Raw genomic sequence first — 15,860 nt, 5'->3', positions numbered from 1 at the left:
TACTTCTTTAATATTTACATTCTAATGTTCATTACAGAAAAATCTTGCAGAAAAAAAAAGTTTTCATAGGTAACCTTACACGTGATCTATGTACTTACCTGGCAGAAACTTCAAAGTCTGCAGCATCTGTCTCTCCTGAGAAAAATCCACCATTAAATGAGTCATGTTGTCACTGACCTTTGGCTTCAAAGAAAGGCGAAAGGCTGAAGCCATTGTCACTCTACGGCAAACAAAGACACACTTTCAAAAACAAAAGAATGGCGAGGATCATACATTTAATTTATAATATGAAAAGATAGAAGTTATTTCACTCTAGTGATTTCAGAAACTATAACAAAGGTAACAAAATTAAATAGAAATTTGCTCTTAGAGTTCTTTTGAAAATTAATTAAATAAAAAGCTGTGAAATGTTTTTACATTTAAAGACATTTAAGATAACGTGAAGAAACTTTCCTCCAGCCACTTTCATAAAATTGCATACAAGTATCAGAAGAGAGAAACATCCAGTATAAATCATCTTGAACAGACCCAACAGTCATCCGAATCTCTGTACACTCAGTCTCACTGACTTCCTGATGCCAGCCTCACTCCTTTTCACATGCCAAATAACAAACCGTACATACACCCTGATTCAAACATCTCCCTAGTAGTCACAGCTTCTGCATGTATCCTCAAATAAGACTAGAGGTACACTGTCGACATACTGTATAGCTTGGAAGCTACTTAAGATAGGGCATGGATGAGAAAGGAGAGAAGTGAAATCATGATTTTGAATACCATGCTAGTAGGTGTCACTCTAATGTATCAACATCAGCTACATGGAAGGATACGAGGAGAAACAGCCCTGTGAAACCATATCCATGGAAATAATAGGAGTTCAATAAATATTGATTAGATGAATGTGGTATAAAAAACAAAAAAAGAAAGAAGTCATACCAGACCTCATTCCACCCAAAGTACGGGGAAACTGTACTGTCAAATAAAACTGGAGTTTAAAAGAAATTCTCATATTCTATTTGTCATTTTATCTCAAATTTGAATTTTTCATATTACAGTAAACTTCCACAAGTATCACAAAGTAACTCCCCTTATTACCTTTGGTCAAAGAATGATACAAAAGTACTATCCGTGAATGTTGTGCTTCTAGTATACAATTTGGGAGAGGAAGTAAATAGAGCGGAGGAACAAAGAGAATATCAGGCCTAGTCATTCAGATATGCCAAATCTACCCTAGAGATCAATGGTATGAAAGATATGAAATTTCTTGCTGTATGCGGTTATTTTGGGATGAAAAATGTCAAACTGTTGCTGTATTCAGTTATTTTATTTCATTTTAAAACTAGGAAAGTAATCACAATAGTAACAATGAGTCAACAATAGCTGATCTATTTATCAAGAAGAAAGTGCTACACTGAAATACAATTTATGAGGAAGGGAACTCACACTTACTGAAGCCAAGCATAACCCTGAATATTTCATACATATTACTTGAAGCTGTTGATCTCAATAATAAAATTTCAGATTATATCAATAAGAAGGTAGGAACAAAGGCTAAGTCTTACATACTTTGTTCTTTACAGCCCCAAGTATCTTTTGATTTGAAGACTTCTGAAAGAACCATATTCAGACAGGTACTTAGTAAATGCCCAACTAATCAATGAATGGGTTCGAACCTACTTGGCTGCTTCTAAACCTGACTATTTAAATGTTTGTTGAGAACTGCTGAGAAAAAATATCTGAAAGTATTTTAGGGAACTGAAATCTGAAACTTTGTACAACTTGATATAATCACTATGGCCTCAAAGAAAAAGACTGTCTCCCAAAAATGCATTAGAAAGGTCTATCAAAGCTAAAAAACAAGAATAATGACTTTTATTGTCTGGTCACTGAAAATTTCAGTCTCCATAAATCAAGTAAGATGTACAACAATGCTATAATCTTTCAAAAGACTGAACTTTTCATTTTTAAACTGAATATATTTAGACAATTGTGCCTCGAAGCCCAAACTAACAATCTAAAATCCACAGATAGTCTCTACATTACAGCATCCATGTGGTTAGGAAAGTTTTAATTTACCTCGACCTTCTTGGTTTATTCCTAATACTACAAGCTGAATACAAGGATCCCTTCCTCCTAGTTTTACTTTTGCAAAAAGAAAATAACTGTAAAACATACGGATGAACACTTTCAATTTCCTCAAACTACCTACCTAATTAACTTGACTCTCTCTTTCATGACCCCTTTCTTTCAAGAACCAATAAATCCTACAATACACCTCAAGTAACCATCTTCCAACATTACTAAGCACCCAGGAGTGTATACCAGTGATTTATCAAGTTCTGGAGATCTGCTATGCATTATCTTCTCATTTCTGTCTTTAGTTTTTCCTGTCACTTCTGCTGTTCCTCCTGCATAACTTCTATCACAGCAAGTGATAAATATTGAGTTCTTGGATACTTTCATTTTTATATATGTGATTCCCTGCTCAGCTATGTTTTACATTCTTCCTTAAAATACCATTTCTGCCCTCATATAAAGGAATAATCCTCTCTCCTTTAGTGAAAATAATTATTTTATTATGACTATATGTTTAAATTATTTTTATATTATAGATAGCAATGATGAAATTCTAGAAGCTTGCTTCCTGGGAGAGCACCTAAAAACTACATCAGAGAAACCTAGATATTACAAAGCTAAAAATCAAGTTTAAAAAATCAAGCCAAGACCCAGAAATGTTCCTTAGGCAGGGAGAAAAAATTTTGTGAGAAGCCAAAAAAAAAGTATATGCTTTGAAAAACAAACAAAAACAAAAATGCAAGTTTGCCCTGACAGATAAAAGGAAACCTGACTCCTGAGATCACCTGGATACTGATGAAATCAACCCAAGAGGCTGGCTTAGAAGAAGAGGCAAAGAAGTCAAGCTTCACTGAAGAACACATTCAGTCATAAAAACTGATCATAAAATTAAATTCTGGCCAACAAATCTGGACAAAGAGAAAAGGTCAAGGGTAAGGACAGGATTCTGGGAAGCACAGAATCATACAGATTCCTAGGAGAGGAACGAGAGAAGACTGCAAGGTCTCTCGCTAAGTCTTTGGACAGCCCAAAGCCTGATTAGGAGAGACTTCTAATCCAGAAAATCGGGGACCAGAGCAGGACTTAGTGGAGTAGGTGGCTAAATAGAAGAATAATCTAGCCAGGGTGGAAGATGGATCACTCATAGTGAATTCCAGCAGACATAACCCAAATCTACCTTATCCAAAAAACTGACCTACCTAGCATCCATTCCTCATACAGCCATTACTTTTCACCTTCAAACCCTCACAATCTCCTTTCTACATCCATGATTTTATAAGAATGATCCATGTCTTTAACTACTCCCTAATATAAAATACACAAAAAATATAAAAATTAATATTTGTGCTAAGAAGGCTGTAACTGCCACGTAAATCTTGCCTTTAGTCAAATAAAAGCCCCCGAGAGAAACACAGAACTGAAGTCTTCAGCCAAGATTAACAAAAGAGACACTGGTTTTCACACAATCCATAATGAATAATTTTGTGAATTATCTAATGAAGAGTAATTTAATCTAGGAATCAGAGTGGTGCTTTGAAGAGCTGTGCCTTTCAGAGAATCTCATAATTCTCAAATGAAGAAACCTTAAGTGATAACATCACAGTCGATGCTCAGCGACTAGCCAGGCAGATCAAAACCATCCTTTCTGGGGTAAGCCACCCAGAATTGCCAGCAGCTCTTTTAGCCCTTTGGTGTATTCATTACAGCATGAATCTCCCTTTCTTAATCCTGGCTCTACCAATGAGAAAGATGTTTCAAGCCAAAGCCTTTCATCATTTTCTTTAATTTTCTCTTCCCACAGACTAGATAATAGTGGCATTAGAAATAGAAAGAGATGGCACCAGGAACAGAATGGAATAAGAACACAAAGGTGTTAAACAGAAGAGCGGTGTAGTCAGAGAGCTTTACCTCTTGAGGACTATTTAAATGCTGTGACTTCTCAGAAAATAAGACATGCTTATAAAATTTAAGAACAACCAAAAATGCATTCCAAGAATATGTATTTTTTATTATTCAAAATGGTTCCCCATCCATTAGCATAGCTAATTAAGAACTGTACTAAAACTAACTATATTATACCAGAAATGAAATTCTTTTGGAAGTACATAATTGTCCACCACTATGTTTTTAAAAAATCTTGCTGATACATTGCTTATTCCAGAAGATATGCAAAAGACATATTCTTTTTTTATGTACTTGGCCATTAGGTATTTTTATTTTAACCAACGAGATTCTAATAAGAAACTGTTGTTGAATTTCATTTCTGACTTCAATATCAATACTTAAATAAAAATGTAGGTTTTATACCATACCTATCCTTGATCTGTCTGGCAGCCTTGGAGCAAATCAGGGAGAAGAGAAAGAAGGCAGTTAGTGCTTTTCATGCAAGTTTCAATGGCAGTGACATGCAAGAAAAGTTAGGATATAAACCCTGGAATAGATTAGTTCATATTCACCAAAATACAAATTACAGGAAATTTGTACAGTTCACATCAGCCTGCATAATGTGATGTTAGAACTATAGTAGAAAATCCAGACCCCACCTATATACCACCTTACAGGAGGAAAATTTAACACTCCAAACTAATTCCAGATGACTATAAATGTTTTTTCTTACCTTAAGATTATCAAAACACACCTACACTTTCATTCAGTCTGACATTCTTCAACTAAAACAATCAATGGCCTTCATGGGGCACACATTTCTATGCATTCTGATGGTTTTCTTACACATTGCAAATCTGCTCTCCAATCTTTCTTCAGAGATCTCTGTCACCACTTCACAATGACTGTTCCGAGTTTTCTCTACATGCCTCCACTGGGCAAGGACTTTGTATTCTGAGAGCTTGCCTGCTAACATATAAAACTAGGCTGCAGTTCTACAATCCTTTACCCCAAAAGAATGCAGTTGTAATGGCGAAAATTAAGACAAGGAGAAACCAGAGGAATACTTCTAGTAATGGTGTCTTTCCAAGACGACTTCACTGACGCTGCCAACTTAAACCTACTCCACATAAAATATCTTTTTTTTTTTGGAGAAAGCTAGTACAAGTTTAGAAAGGGGCACACCTATTACTTGGTGCTGTACAGTCACTGAAAAGTACACGCAAAAACTGTTGTCTCCTTTACATTTACAATACAATATATCCAACAAAAGCTTTTCCCCACACTGACCAGCATAATTAATGATACATCCAATGTAGACCATGACTGTTTTGCTTGATACTCTATCCCCAGTGTCTAACAGAAAGCTTGGCACATAGTGATAGTTAATAATTATTAAATTTAACTAAACATTAATTAGATGTATATAGCAATGCTTCTATTACCTCTCCAGTTCTAATATTGTTCTTATTGGTATTGGTTATTTTTATACCCATCCTAAAATATTTTGGTCTGAGAACCTTTCTACACAAAAGAACAGAATTGTGATGTAAGAGATCAGCCTACTAAACAGTCCCAGCACTACCATAATCAATTCTGTGACCTTCTATACTAATCTTTCTATTTCTTTTTTAAGGGATTTTGGTCCTTAATGTTTCTAAAGATCCTTTCCAAGCTCCACATTCTACAACAAACAACACAATTCTGTGGCATCTATAATATGAACTTTAAGTTATGACACTACTTTGGTACTACGGATAAGAAATGTTAAGAATGTCAATTACATTGATTTTTCAAAATTACTGTCATTATAGCTAGAATTACAAACCAAAGATTTTAATATAAGTGTCAGGAAGGGGAAGAGGAGACTCTTCTCTGCACTTGACGTTTCTTTACATATGGAATAAGTGCCACTAGCATTACTCCTTCAGTCTCTCTCTATTCTCTCATTTCTCCTGGGGAGGTGATATGACAATTTGATTATGAGCTTGAAAGGAGAAACTAGAAATAAGTAGCTGAGCACCTTTCCCTCTTTCTGGCAGCTTTCTTGCCCACAGAGAACATATATTCTGTTCTTTCCCTCTACATAGTATCACTGAAACAGGCTCCCCATACACAGGGACTTGAGGTAGCCCCGTAGTGACCATACCTGGGTGGGTAAGTCTGTCTAATTCTAGGATTCAATACAGTCCTGCACCACATAACAATGTTTCAGTCAATGACGGACCACATATACAATGATAGTCCCATAAGATTAATACCATATACCCTAGGTGTGTAGTAGGCTATACCATCTAGGTTTGTGTAAATACACTCTATGATGTTGGCACAACGAAATCACCTAACAACACATTTCTCAGAACGTATCCCCATGGTTAAGCAACACATGACTGTATTAGGAAGCTTGCCCATTAATATAATGCAAATTCTCCAACATCATTTTATTGGTATTTGGCCTTTTATCAGCTTGATTGTTTTCTCTTATTTCCCAATTGGTTTAGAACTTGGCTAGAGGAATGTTACTTACTAGTCACTCTCAAATAACGCAACAATATGAAGACCATTACTGTTTTGTAAACCAACGATAATGATTTAATTTTGTGTCTAGTCTTACTTAATTTGGTAAGATGCCATTTTTTAGTGTCTGTGAGCAAGTGTGCACACATATACACGCATATAAAGCTTTCGTGTTATCATTTAATGTACTAGGCTGTTTGTGACAAACCAGAAAAAGAATAGATAAGAAGCCAGATAATCTAGGAAAAACTGTTGTCCCATGTATTTACAAATAAACATACTCAGTTGGTAAAACTGAAGCCTCTGTGGTTGAAATTTTACAGTATGTATACTGTGTAAACGTAAAGGCTTCAAGAAGTTATTCTGAGTAATGATAGAAGGGTAGAAAGCTATTTCTCTAAAAGGACCCAATTTCAAGAAATGTCTTAAATTGGAAAATAGATTGTCTGGAATTTCTTCTCCCAAAGCAGAAAGCTATCCAAAAGATATATATTACTTTGTTGCTTGATTCCGCTAGGTTTCAACTTCAAGAGTGATGCATTTTGTCAACTAAACATCTCTGCTTAATAAGTACCAACTAATCCCAGGATTTACCACTGCTCTGTCTCCAATACATTTATCTGCATCTACGAAATTCCACTTACTGAGTTATGAAGAGGCCTCAGTGAATGCTTCGATTTTTAGGTTATGGTACCGTATATTATCAGAAAGCCTTCAAGAAGCATTAGTCATATTACTTTGCTCAACATCACTATTTTCTACTTCAATCACTATTTCTATTTCAATCTTCTACTGAAATCCTGTTTGCCAACACTTCATTTCTCTCTATTCATATCAGAGATGACTCCTTTCACTCTCTCTCTCATTCCCTTCCTCCATCTCTCAATTGTTTTTAAAATAAATCTTACAATTCTGATGCTTTATTATATCAGTTATAGGGGAAATCTGTCACCTGAGGCCAAACTTCCTTAAATAAAATTGTACTAAGAGTACAATGTAGGAGTAACCACAAATGATTCTTCATAATTATCAATTAAATATAAAGAAGTTAAGCCAGATCTTTTTCCAATCTCTCATTTTTAATCTGCAATGAGTGAACATAGAAACTATTTTCTTCTGTGAATTTATCAAACACTTGGAAGGTAAAAATCTTATTGTTTCTATATTTCTTCTTAATATCCTCATTTTCTCCTTTTATAGAAAGATGTTAGAAGCAACGTATTCTAAACTAAATCTATTTATGAAGTAGCTAATTGAATAGTATTTTCTTGACACAGTTAAAATGGGAATAATAAAATAAAGAAGTTTTAGATCTTACTTACTGTACTCAATGAAATCATTTACCCAAACAAAACAAATTTTGAGATTTCCAAATTTCTTCCCAATCAGCAGAAATTTTGAAACTCATCAGCAAAAACTAAGGAGCATTAGACCAAGGTTTAAGAGATCTGAGTTTCAGCCCATCATGTTAACCAGCAAGTCACTTAACTCCTTTAGGACTCAGTTATCTCATCTATAGAATGATGAGCACTAAGATATCTTCGAACCCTAAAAGTCCATCCTAAGCCATCTTTTTTGTAGATAACTTTTTAAAATTACCTAAAATAAACATTTTGACAATCTAATTCTCTGAAGTACAGGCTGAAATAGAGAAAGAGGCAGCAAGAGAAAAGTTAGTTAAAATCAGAGCACTGACAAACAGCAACAAAAATAAGAATACATCTGTTTCTGAAGGATAACTGCTGAGAGAAAAATATACTACCACTGTCAAAACAATTAATCTAGCAAAAGCTAGATGTCAAAATTGGCATTTTCCTGAAAGGACTTATCTTTCGATTTGCAGTAAAGCCCAATAGAGTTCCTAGCAAAAATCTGAACGCCACACAACACTGAGAAACTTTTCCAGTCTTGTCTATGTGTTCACATTGTTTTATATTTTTATACTTCAGATTTTCCTATTAGATATGGGACAGATAATTCTGTAATATTTCCTTGAGACAATCTGAAAATGACAAAGGGGCAAATATTTAATACTTTTTCAATACTTTTTACAGTATATAATTGAGACTTCTACCCTCACCTCGAAAATAACATATTAAAGAGTAACTTGGGAAATGAAAGGGACTCAGGGAGAATGAAAAAGAGTTTTAAAATGCTACTTTCCTTTAGGCAAAAATATCAGCTTTCAAATTAAAAAAAAAAAAACACTGCATACCAGTTGATTCTATACATTAGAAGTTTTATATTTTCTATATATATACCTGTTTATAAAAATAACTACTTTTCAAAACACATGATCATTTAAAAGTCTTCTTCACAAAGCCATAGTAAATAACTTGAAATAAACTTTGAATACAGTACTACACACATCTGATCAATGAAAAGTACATTTATATAACAAGAGACTGTATTTCTATATGACATAAACACCCACAAATAAAATAAAGGTGAAAAATTATAGTTTGAGCTATCCTTAACAAAGATTTATATTTGTTTTAAATTGCCTTCATAACTGAAACATTCATGCTTTTGTTGAAGGTCCTCTCCTCTCCCAGCATTCCTGACTTCAGCCCACAGGAGTTTCTGCCAATACTTTGACTCCCTTGAAAACACGGAGAGAGCTTTCACTCCTCTCTCCTTATTTGCTCCTCCCAACGGTCAGAGACTGATACTCACTGAACAATATTCCAATGGTGAGTTACTGTGAGTCAGAAGTGGGAAATACACAAAAGGCATTCTCCCTTTTCATCTGTGACCAAAGGCAGAACACACTGTTCCCCTTTCACCTTTCTCCGTACTTTTTATTCCACTGTAGGCACCCACAGGCAGGTAACCATTCCTTCTCTTCTAGTCTGACAACTGGGTTACATGTGGGTTTTGTGCGGCAAGATTGTGACTGACTCAGCTCTCTTCGTAGGTAGAACTCAAGTTCTAAATTTGGGGGGCAGGGAGGGAATAGGAATATTAATTTTGGCAAAGGATCCAAGCAGTGTTCTGCAGATCAGCTAGGAGTTTGGCTATCTGTCCATCCAGAAATAAAGCTAATGATCTAAATCTCATTTGCTGGTGATCTTTCTGCATATATTTACTATCAATCAAACTTCTAACAGTTTAAAAAAAAATTAGTGAAAGTATGATCTTTTTATTTTTTTTTTTTAATTTATTTTTCCCCCTCAAAGCCCCAGTAGGTAGTTGTATGCCATAGCTGCACATCCCTCCAGCCACTGTATGTGGGACGCGGCCCCAGCATGGCCGGAGAAGCGGTCTGTCAGTGTTCACTCGGGATCTGAACCCGGGCCGCCAGCAGCGGAGCGCGCGCACCTAACCACTAAGCCACGGGGCCAGCCCAGTGAAAGTATGTTCTAAAATCCTTTTCCATTTGTGCTATATTTACTTGTTTACTTTCATATTGTCTAAGTCTGGTGAAGAGCATAGCTATATCTGATTTACTCACTTTAATATGGGATATTCACAAATAGTATACATTAAAAGATTTTCTTTCTCCAAATATCTAACAATATACTGCTAGTCCAATAATTAATCTTCCAAGTCATCTTTCTCTCCTCTGTCAGCAATCAGGTGTTCGAGGCAAGCCTATAGTCCTTGCAGCTAGGAGAGTGAACTTAGTTTTTGACTTGGAATCAAACCATTACCTGGATATTACTTGGATATACTAAGAAAATAACTGCAAGCAACTCTCAGGCATTTTTCTTGAACAATCAACTCAGATTTCTGGCTAGGAAACACTGACAAATAATTCGTTTCACCACAAGTCCAAATGGGTTAAGCTATTAAGCAGTACTGCAAAATGCTGCAAGACAAGACAAAACAGGAAGATAAGAAGCAAAGGGGCACATTAAGAAAATATATTTAAACCACAATGTGACTTATTTTATCAGAACCTTTCCAATTTACAATCAGCTAGGAACAAGTTCTAACAAAGCTGAAAACAAAGCTGGAAAGAACAAAGCAGAGAGAAAGAGAGAACAGTAGCCTCTGAGAGAAAGGGGAGAGAAAGACTCTGAAAATGTCAACAGAAGAGAAACTTGGGAGAAACAAACTTTTATCAGTTTTTCCAAGCATCATTCTCTATTTAAATGCAACTGGATTCAAGTTTATTTTTGAGTACTTGTGTCCACAATTTATAGCTTTCCCGTCTTCTTCCTTACTCTCAGGCTCTCAGCTGTTAATTCTTGCTGCTATGGTTATGCCTGACATTAACAGCTGCCCTACTCCACTAGAAGGGGACTCTGTTGACAACCAGGAAACAGAAAGAAAAAAAACTAAAAATTTAGTAGTACCACGTACATATTAATAGTCAACAGATTCTGAGAAACTATCACGAATAGAGGATATTAACTCCTGCCATGAACTCCATGACACTGATTTTGATGACTCAGACATCTACTTTCTGCATGCTTTTTGGCTATGTTTAAGATATCTGAGGTTATCACATAAATGCCCTCTGAAGAAGTGACATATCTGTACTTTTAAAGAACTTTAAAATATATTTTCCTCATAATTCCTTTATATAAGTCCTACCAAGTGCAAAGACAAACTTTTCCTTACAACCCACCTCCAAATTCAAAAGTTCACTGGTTTATAGCAAAACAACTTTTTTTTATTCATTTTGTTAAAAGGAATCAATTTTTAAAGTTCATTTCCAAAATGAAGTGATATAAGCCAGCAAATGTTACCTTCTCAAGGAAGTTTTTTACCCTTAAGTTCACAGAAAAATCATAAAATGAGAACATTAGGTGGACACAAATGGATTATAAAGCCACCTTTCTAACACTAATGCAGCTCACTACACAGTCCACAAAGACCAAGAAAATAGTATCAAACTCAAATATCCTATCTTGATAAAATGACTACCTAATAGTATATATTCTAATTACACAGCGTAGTTTCCTGCTCTTTTCAGACCATTTTTTATATATTCTACATCCTTATTTTACATCAAATAAAATAGATTTAATTTGATAAATTGGTAATCATTTAAAAACAATCCTACTTAAAATAAGAATTAGAACCTAGAATTCAGAATCTCTTAAATACCAGGATCTAGGTTAAAACATTACCAGTCTTCTTGCTCTACTGTTTATATTTTCATACCAAACATATCCCTTAAACAAGGATCTACATTTTCATATTTTAATAAAATATTCAAACAATTACTTAAGCTACACATGGGGACATTTAGTAACAAATTTTACTAGGTTACAGTGCTCATATGCATCAAGTGATGATGTTTTCCTAATCAGCTCATAGAATGGAATACAAAACTAGATTTTTAAGAATGTTAATAGCAACATCAATCTCCTTTCTTTAGTTATGAAACGTTTCTAACAAAGGTATGACTCAGCTAAAGTACACAAGTACCTTTAAAATAAATGACCAATAGGGACGTAAATGAAAAAAGAGAATAACTTGATTCATCTCATACAATTCTAAGCGTCTGCTCTGGAATAAATGCATAGCTAGCATTTTACTTAATAAGAAATTCCAAGCCTTTTTTAGTATTAGAAATGACTGAATAAATCCAAAATTAAAAGGGAAAACACCATTTTTAAATAAAATTTTCCTTTCCAAGTGGATTAGTTTAGTTTTGTTGGTAGGTTTTTTTTTGTACCTTTGAAAATTCTTCAGGTTCCTTTATATCTAATGACCGTGTTGCAAATTCTAATAATTCTTCTGAGTTCTCCAGGGCATTATTACATTGACTAAGCTGACTCTGGAAAAAAAATGATAAATCATTAAAATAAAATTTCCTATTGCCATCAAAATTTTAAATATATATTGTTATAATGAACTTACAATTTTAATAACAATAATTGAACAAAAATACTTATTGAAGCAAGGTAATCACTAGTCATATATATACCATTTTAATTATCTTAACACATTGTACTTAACATTTTTCCATAATTTGTCCAAAATAGCTTAATTGCATACAAATAAAGATATATTCATCATTTAAAAACACAAAAGAAAATAAAGCAATTAAAAATAGCTGGGGTCAAATTTACTTAAAGATTCTTCTCAATCAGGGCAGTAAGGAAACTATCAACAACTTAAACTAGTACCAAAATAATACATCTGTGGACAACATCCTCTATTGTGAAGACTAAATTTCTTGATGATATTTAACTACTTAAGTTAAAGTTTATGAATCAAGTCACAGGTATGTTCAGTCGAGCACAATCTTACTACTCCATTTATCACATTACTCAAGTAATACATACTACTATAAATGCTAATGTATAGTTTCCAAAACTAGATAACACAGGAATCACAAATGCAAGTGCCTAAATTTCAAAAAGAGGAACAAAGATGATAACTGTTATAGTGATGTGTTAATTTCACCTAACACAAACTCTCTCCCTCTCTCACACTATCATTTGTAGATCTAAAACTAAGCCCAATCATGTGAAAATACTGTTAGTGATACCTTTAAACAAAGAAACAGACCAATTTCTAAGCTTTTAAATGTATCCAAGATTCTTCTTCAGAATATTTAATATCTATTTCATATTCAAATCTACTTAGTTTTTCCCTAAGATCAGCACTAAAGATAAACTACAGCTCATTTTATTGGTTTCTGATGTGTTCTATTTTACTTTGGAAAAGCAGAATATTTCATCCATATTTTGAGTCAAAACAGGTTTTCATGTGTTATTCTAAGAACCTAACCACAATTTCATAAAAATACTGCTCCTCCCATAAGTAAATCTCTTATGAGTTCCAAAAAAGAATTAACAAACCACCAATTGAAATATCCCACTTGTAGAAGAGCTTTATGCAAGGTTTAAGCAAAACCACTGAGAACAAGATGGCAGGTGTAAATGATCACTAGGGCAAACTAAGTCAATGTAGTAGGAGAGTAAAAAATACCAAGAAAAATAAAGAATATATCTCAAGGAACTATTAAAGTAAGAGAGTCCAATCTGAAGTAAAGTGTGAGATGAAATAATATCTTACTCTAAGAAAATGTTATTTATCTGCTTTGAAGTCAAGAGGAAAAGCAAAAAAAAAAAAAAAAAGAAAAGGAGGGTACAAAGGACTACAACTTAAAGAGTACTAACTTATCAGTTATTCAGAGTAATTATTAAAATACCTTAATGAAAACAACACACTATCCAGTCTGTGAACCCAAAAGAAGAACATAGATGCTCTACTATCTTCAACTAAAGAAGGAAATGGCATCAGTGGCCAAGTTGTGATACTTTTTAATATATCATTTTTAAACTATCCCAAGAAAGCTTTATGATTTGAATTACCATTAGGCTGATATCACCATAGCTCTTCCTTTGAATCATAACACAAGAGCATCTTCAAGAATGAAGTTATGCTCACTAAGCTTATTTTCAATAACTTAGTCTCATTTTACAACCTGATGTCCCCTCAATATCACTTGATCTCCCCTACATCATCGTTGCTATAAAAAAATCACCAAAATTTTTGTGGCATTGAGAAGGAGCGGTAAGTATTAAGAATTACAAAGGATAAGAGATTGTAAGATAAAAGGAGGAAAAAAATAAAATAATGGAATCACTGGGAAAAAATGGAGATCTGAAGTGATAATACAGGAAGAGAGGATGGTGCTAACATCCTTGCAGTCACCACTTCCAAACAGTATTTAGAACTGTTTTCCCCATTTTCTACAACATTCTGAATTCCCCACCAATATTCAGCAGCTAATGACAAATCTGATAGAATATCTGATCAAAAAATCAGAGTAAAATCATCCCATTTAAAAAGAGCCCAAATGCAGTTTTAATGGAAGACTTCCAAAATCAGATCAGTTGAAAAAAAAATTATTATGTCCATTACCATTGTAATCAAGAGTCACAAAACCCAAAGTGGAGAAAGTTCATCTGAGAGTCTAGAGAAAAAGAGTTTACATAAATTTATATGACCCAATTATGTATTACTGGTAATTTAGTCAACAATTAGAAATATAAATTCAATAGTTTACAAAAGCAATAAATGCAGCCTGTTCTAAGAAGAGCACTGTGGATTTTACATGTACAAACATATATCCAGCTCTGTATATGGCTGTCAGAAAATAAGTTCTGATACGTAATTATCATACTTATTCTAGAAGTCTAAAGACATATTTTAAACCAAAAATCCACAATGGATAGAGATTATTTAATTCTGAAAACCTCAAACATCTTGAGTTAAAAAAGGACAACACTTGGGCTGGCCCAGTGGTGTAGCGGTTAAGTTCACGCACTCTGCTTTGGTGGCCCAGGGTTTGCAGGTTTGTAGCCCAGGCATGGACCTATGCACAGCTTATCAAGCCACGCTGTGGCTGCATCCCATATAAAGTAGAGGATGGGCACGGATGGTAGCCCAGGGCCAATCTTCCTCAGCAAAAAAGAGGAGGATTGTCAACAGATGTTAGCTCAGAGCTAATCCTCCTCAAAAAAAAAAAAAAAAAAGCACAACACTCCTGGGGCCAGGCCGGCAGTGGCATAGTGGTTAAGTTCACATGGTCCGCTTTGGCGGTCCAAGGCTCACAGGCTCGGATCCCTGGTGCGGACCTACGCACCGCTCATCAAGCCATGCTGCAGCAGCATCCCACGTACAAGATAGAGGAAGATGGGCACAGATGTTAGCTGAGGGCCAGTCTTCTTCACAAAATGAGGAAGACTGGCAGTGGATGTTAGCTCAGAGCCAGTCTTCCTCACAAAGAAAAAAAAAAAGGACAACACTCCCAAATATCAAAACCCACACACCATGACATACATGATATTAGATCTTTCCTCCAAATCAGCACTGACTTGGCTTCAGATGATTCTAAGAATCTTCTGGATTTTTGATCTTTGATTATCTTAACAACTGAACTGCCTCTTCCCTGAAATACCCCCTCTTCCCTTTATTAAGTAAGGCTTTCCTCCCTCAAAGTACTTCAAACTAATTTCTCAGGAACTGTTTCACAACTCAATTCCCTTCATGATCCCTCTGCATTATATACAGTTGTATAGTGTTTACATTAACATTATTCTTAAATCAGTTATATCTTATATACATTTTTGCTTACTCTTATAAATTCTAATCTCTTTGGCAAAAGGATCTGATTTTCCTTTCTTTAGCATTTCTTGCAAATTACCTTCCATTAGAATGTGAAATCCACGAGGGCAGGAACTGTTTTGCTCACTACTATATAACCAAAATCAAACATAGCAGTAATTCAAATTTTACTGAATGAATGTATGAAATCTACGTATTCAAATATTATCACTAACTTACGCCATAAATTGTACTAATAAGAAACACTCTAAACTAGCTTCTCAAATATGAATTTTGAACATTAAGATGTGGAACATTTTCAAGGTTTTTCAAATTATTTTACAACTATAAACTATCTTTAGGGG

At 34.5% G+C, this 15,860-nt stretch overlaps 1 protein-coding gene across 1 annotated transcript in view; it reads right to left on the bottom strand.

Annotated features, from left to right (window-relative positions):
* FSD1L (fibronectin type III and SPRY domain containing 1 like) overlaps positions 1–15,860 on the bottom strand; it is a 61,301-nt gene that overhangs the window by 24,972 nt on the left and 20,469 nt on the right. Inside the window, exons 4-6 of the mRNA XM_058523706.1 lie at positions 12,110–12,211; positions 4,389–4,411; positions 99–220 (exon numbers count right to left, since the gene is read on the bottom strand). Of these exons, the coding sequence (XP_058379689.1) occupies positions 99–220; positions 4,389–4,411; positions 12,110–12,211 (247 nt within the window). The remainder of the gene's footprint in view (positions 1–98; positions 221–4,388; positions 4,412–12,109; positions 12,212–15,860) is intronic.

The sequence above is a fragment of the Diceros bicornis genome, chromosome 28, assembly GCF_020826845.1.
Source record: "Diceros bicornis minor isolate mBicDic1 chromosome 28, mDicBic1.mat.cur, whole genome shotgun sequence".
In the NCBI taxonomy this organism is placed as follows: domain Eukaryota; kingdom Metazoa; phylum Chordata; class Mammalia; order Perissodactyla; family Rhinocerotidae; genus Diceros; species Diceros bicornis.
The sequence above is the reverse complement of the archived record's forward strand: the minus strand, read 5'-3'. Positions and strand labels throughout refer to the sequence as shown.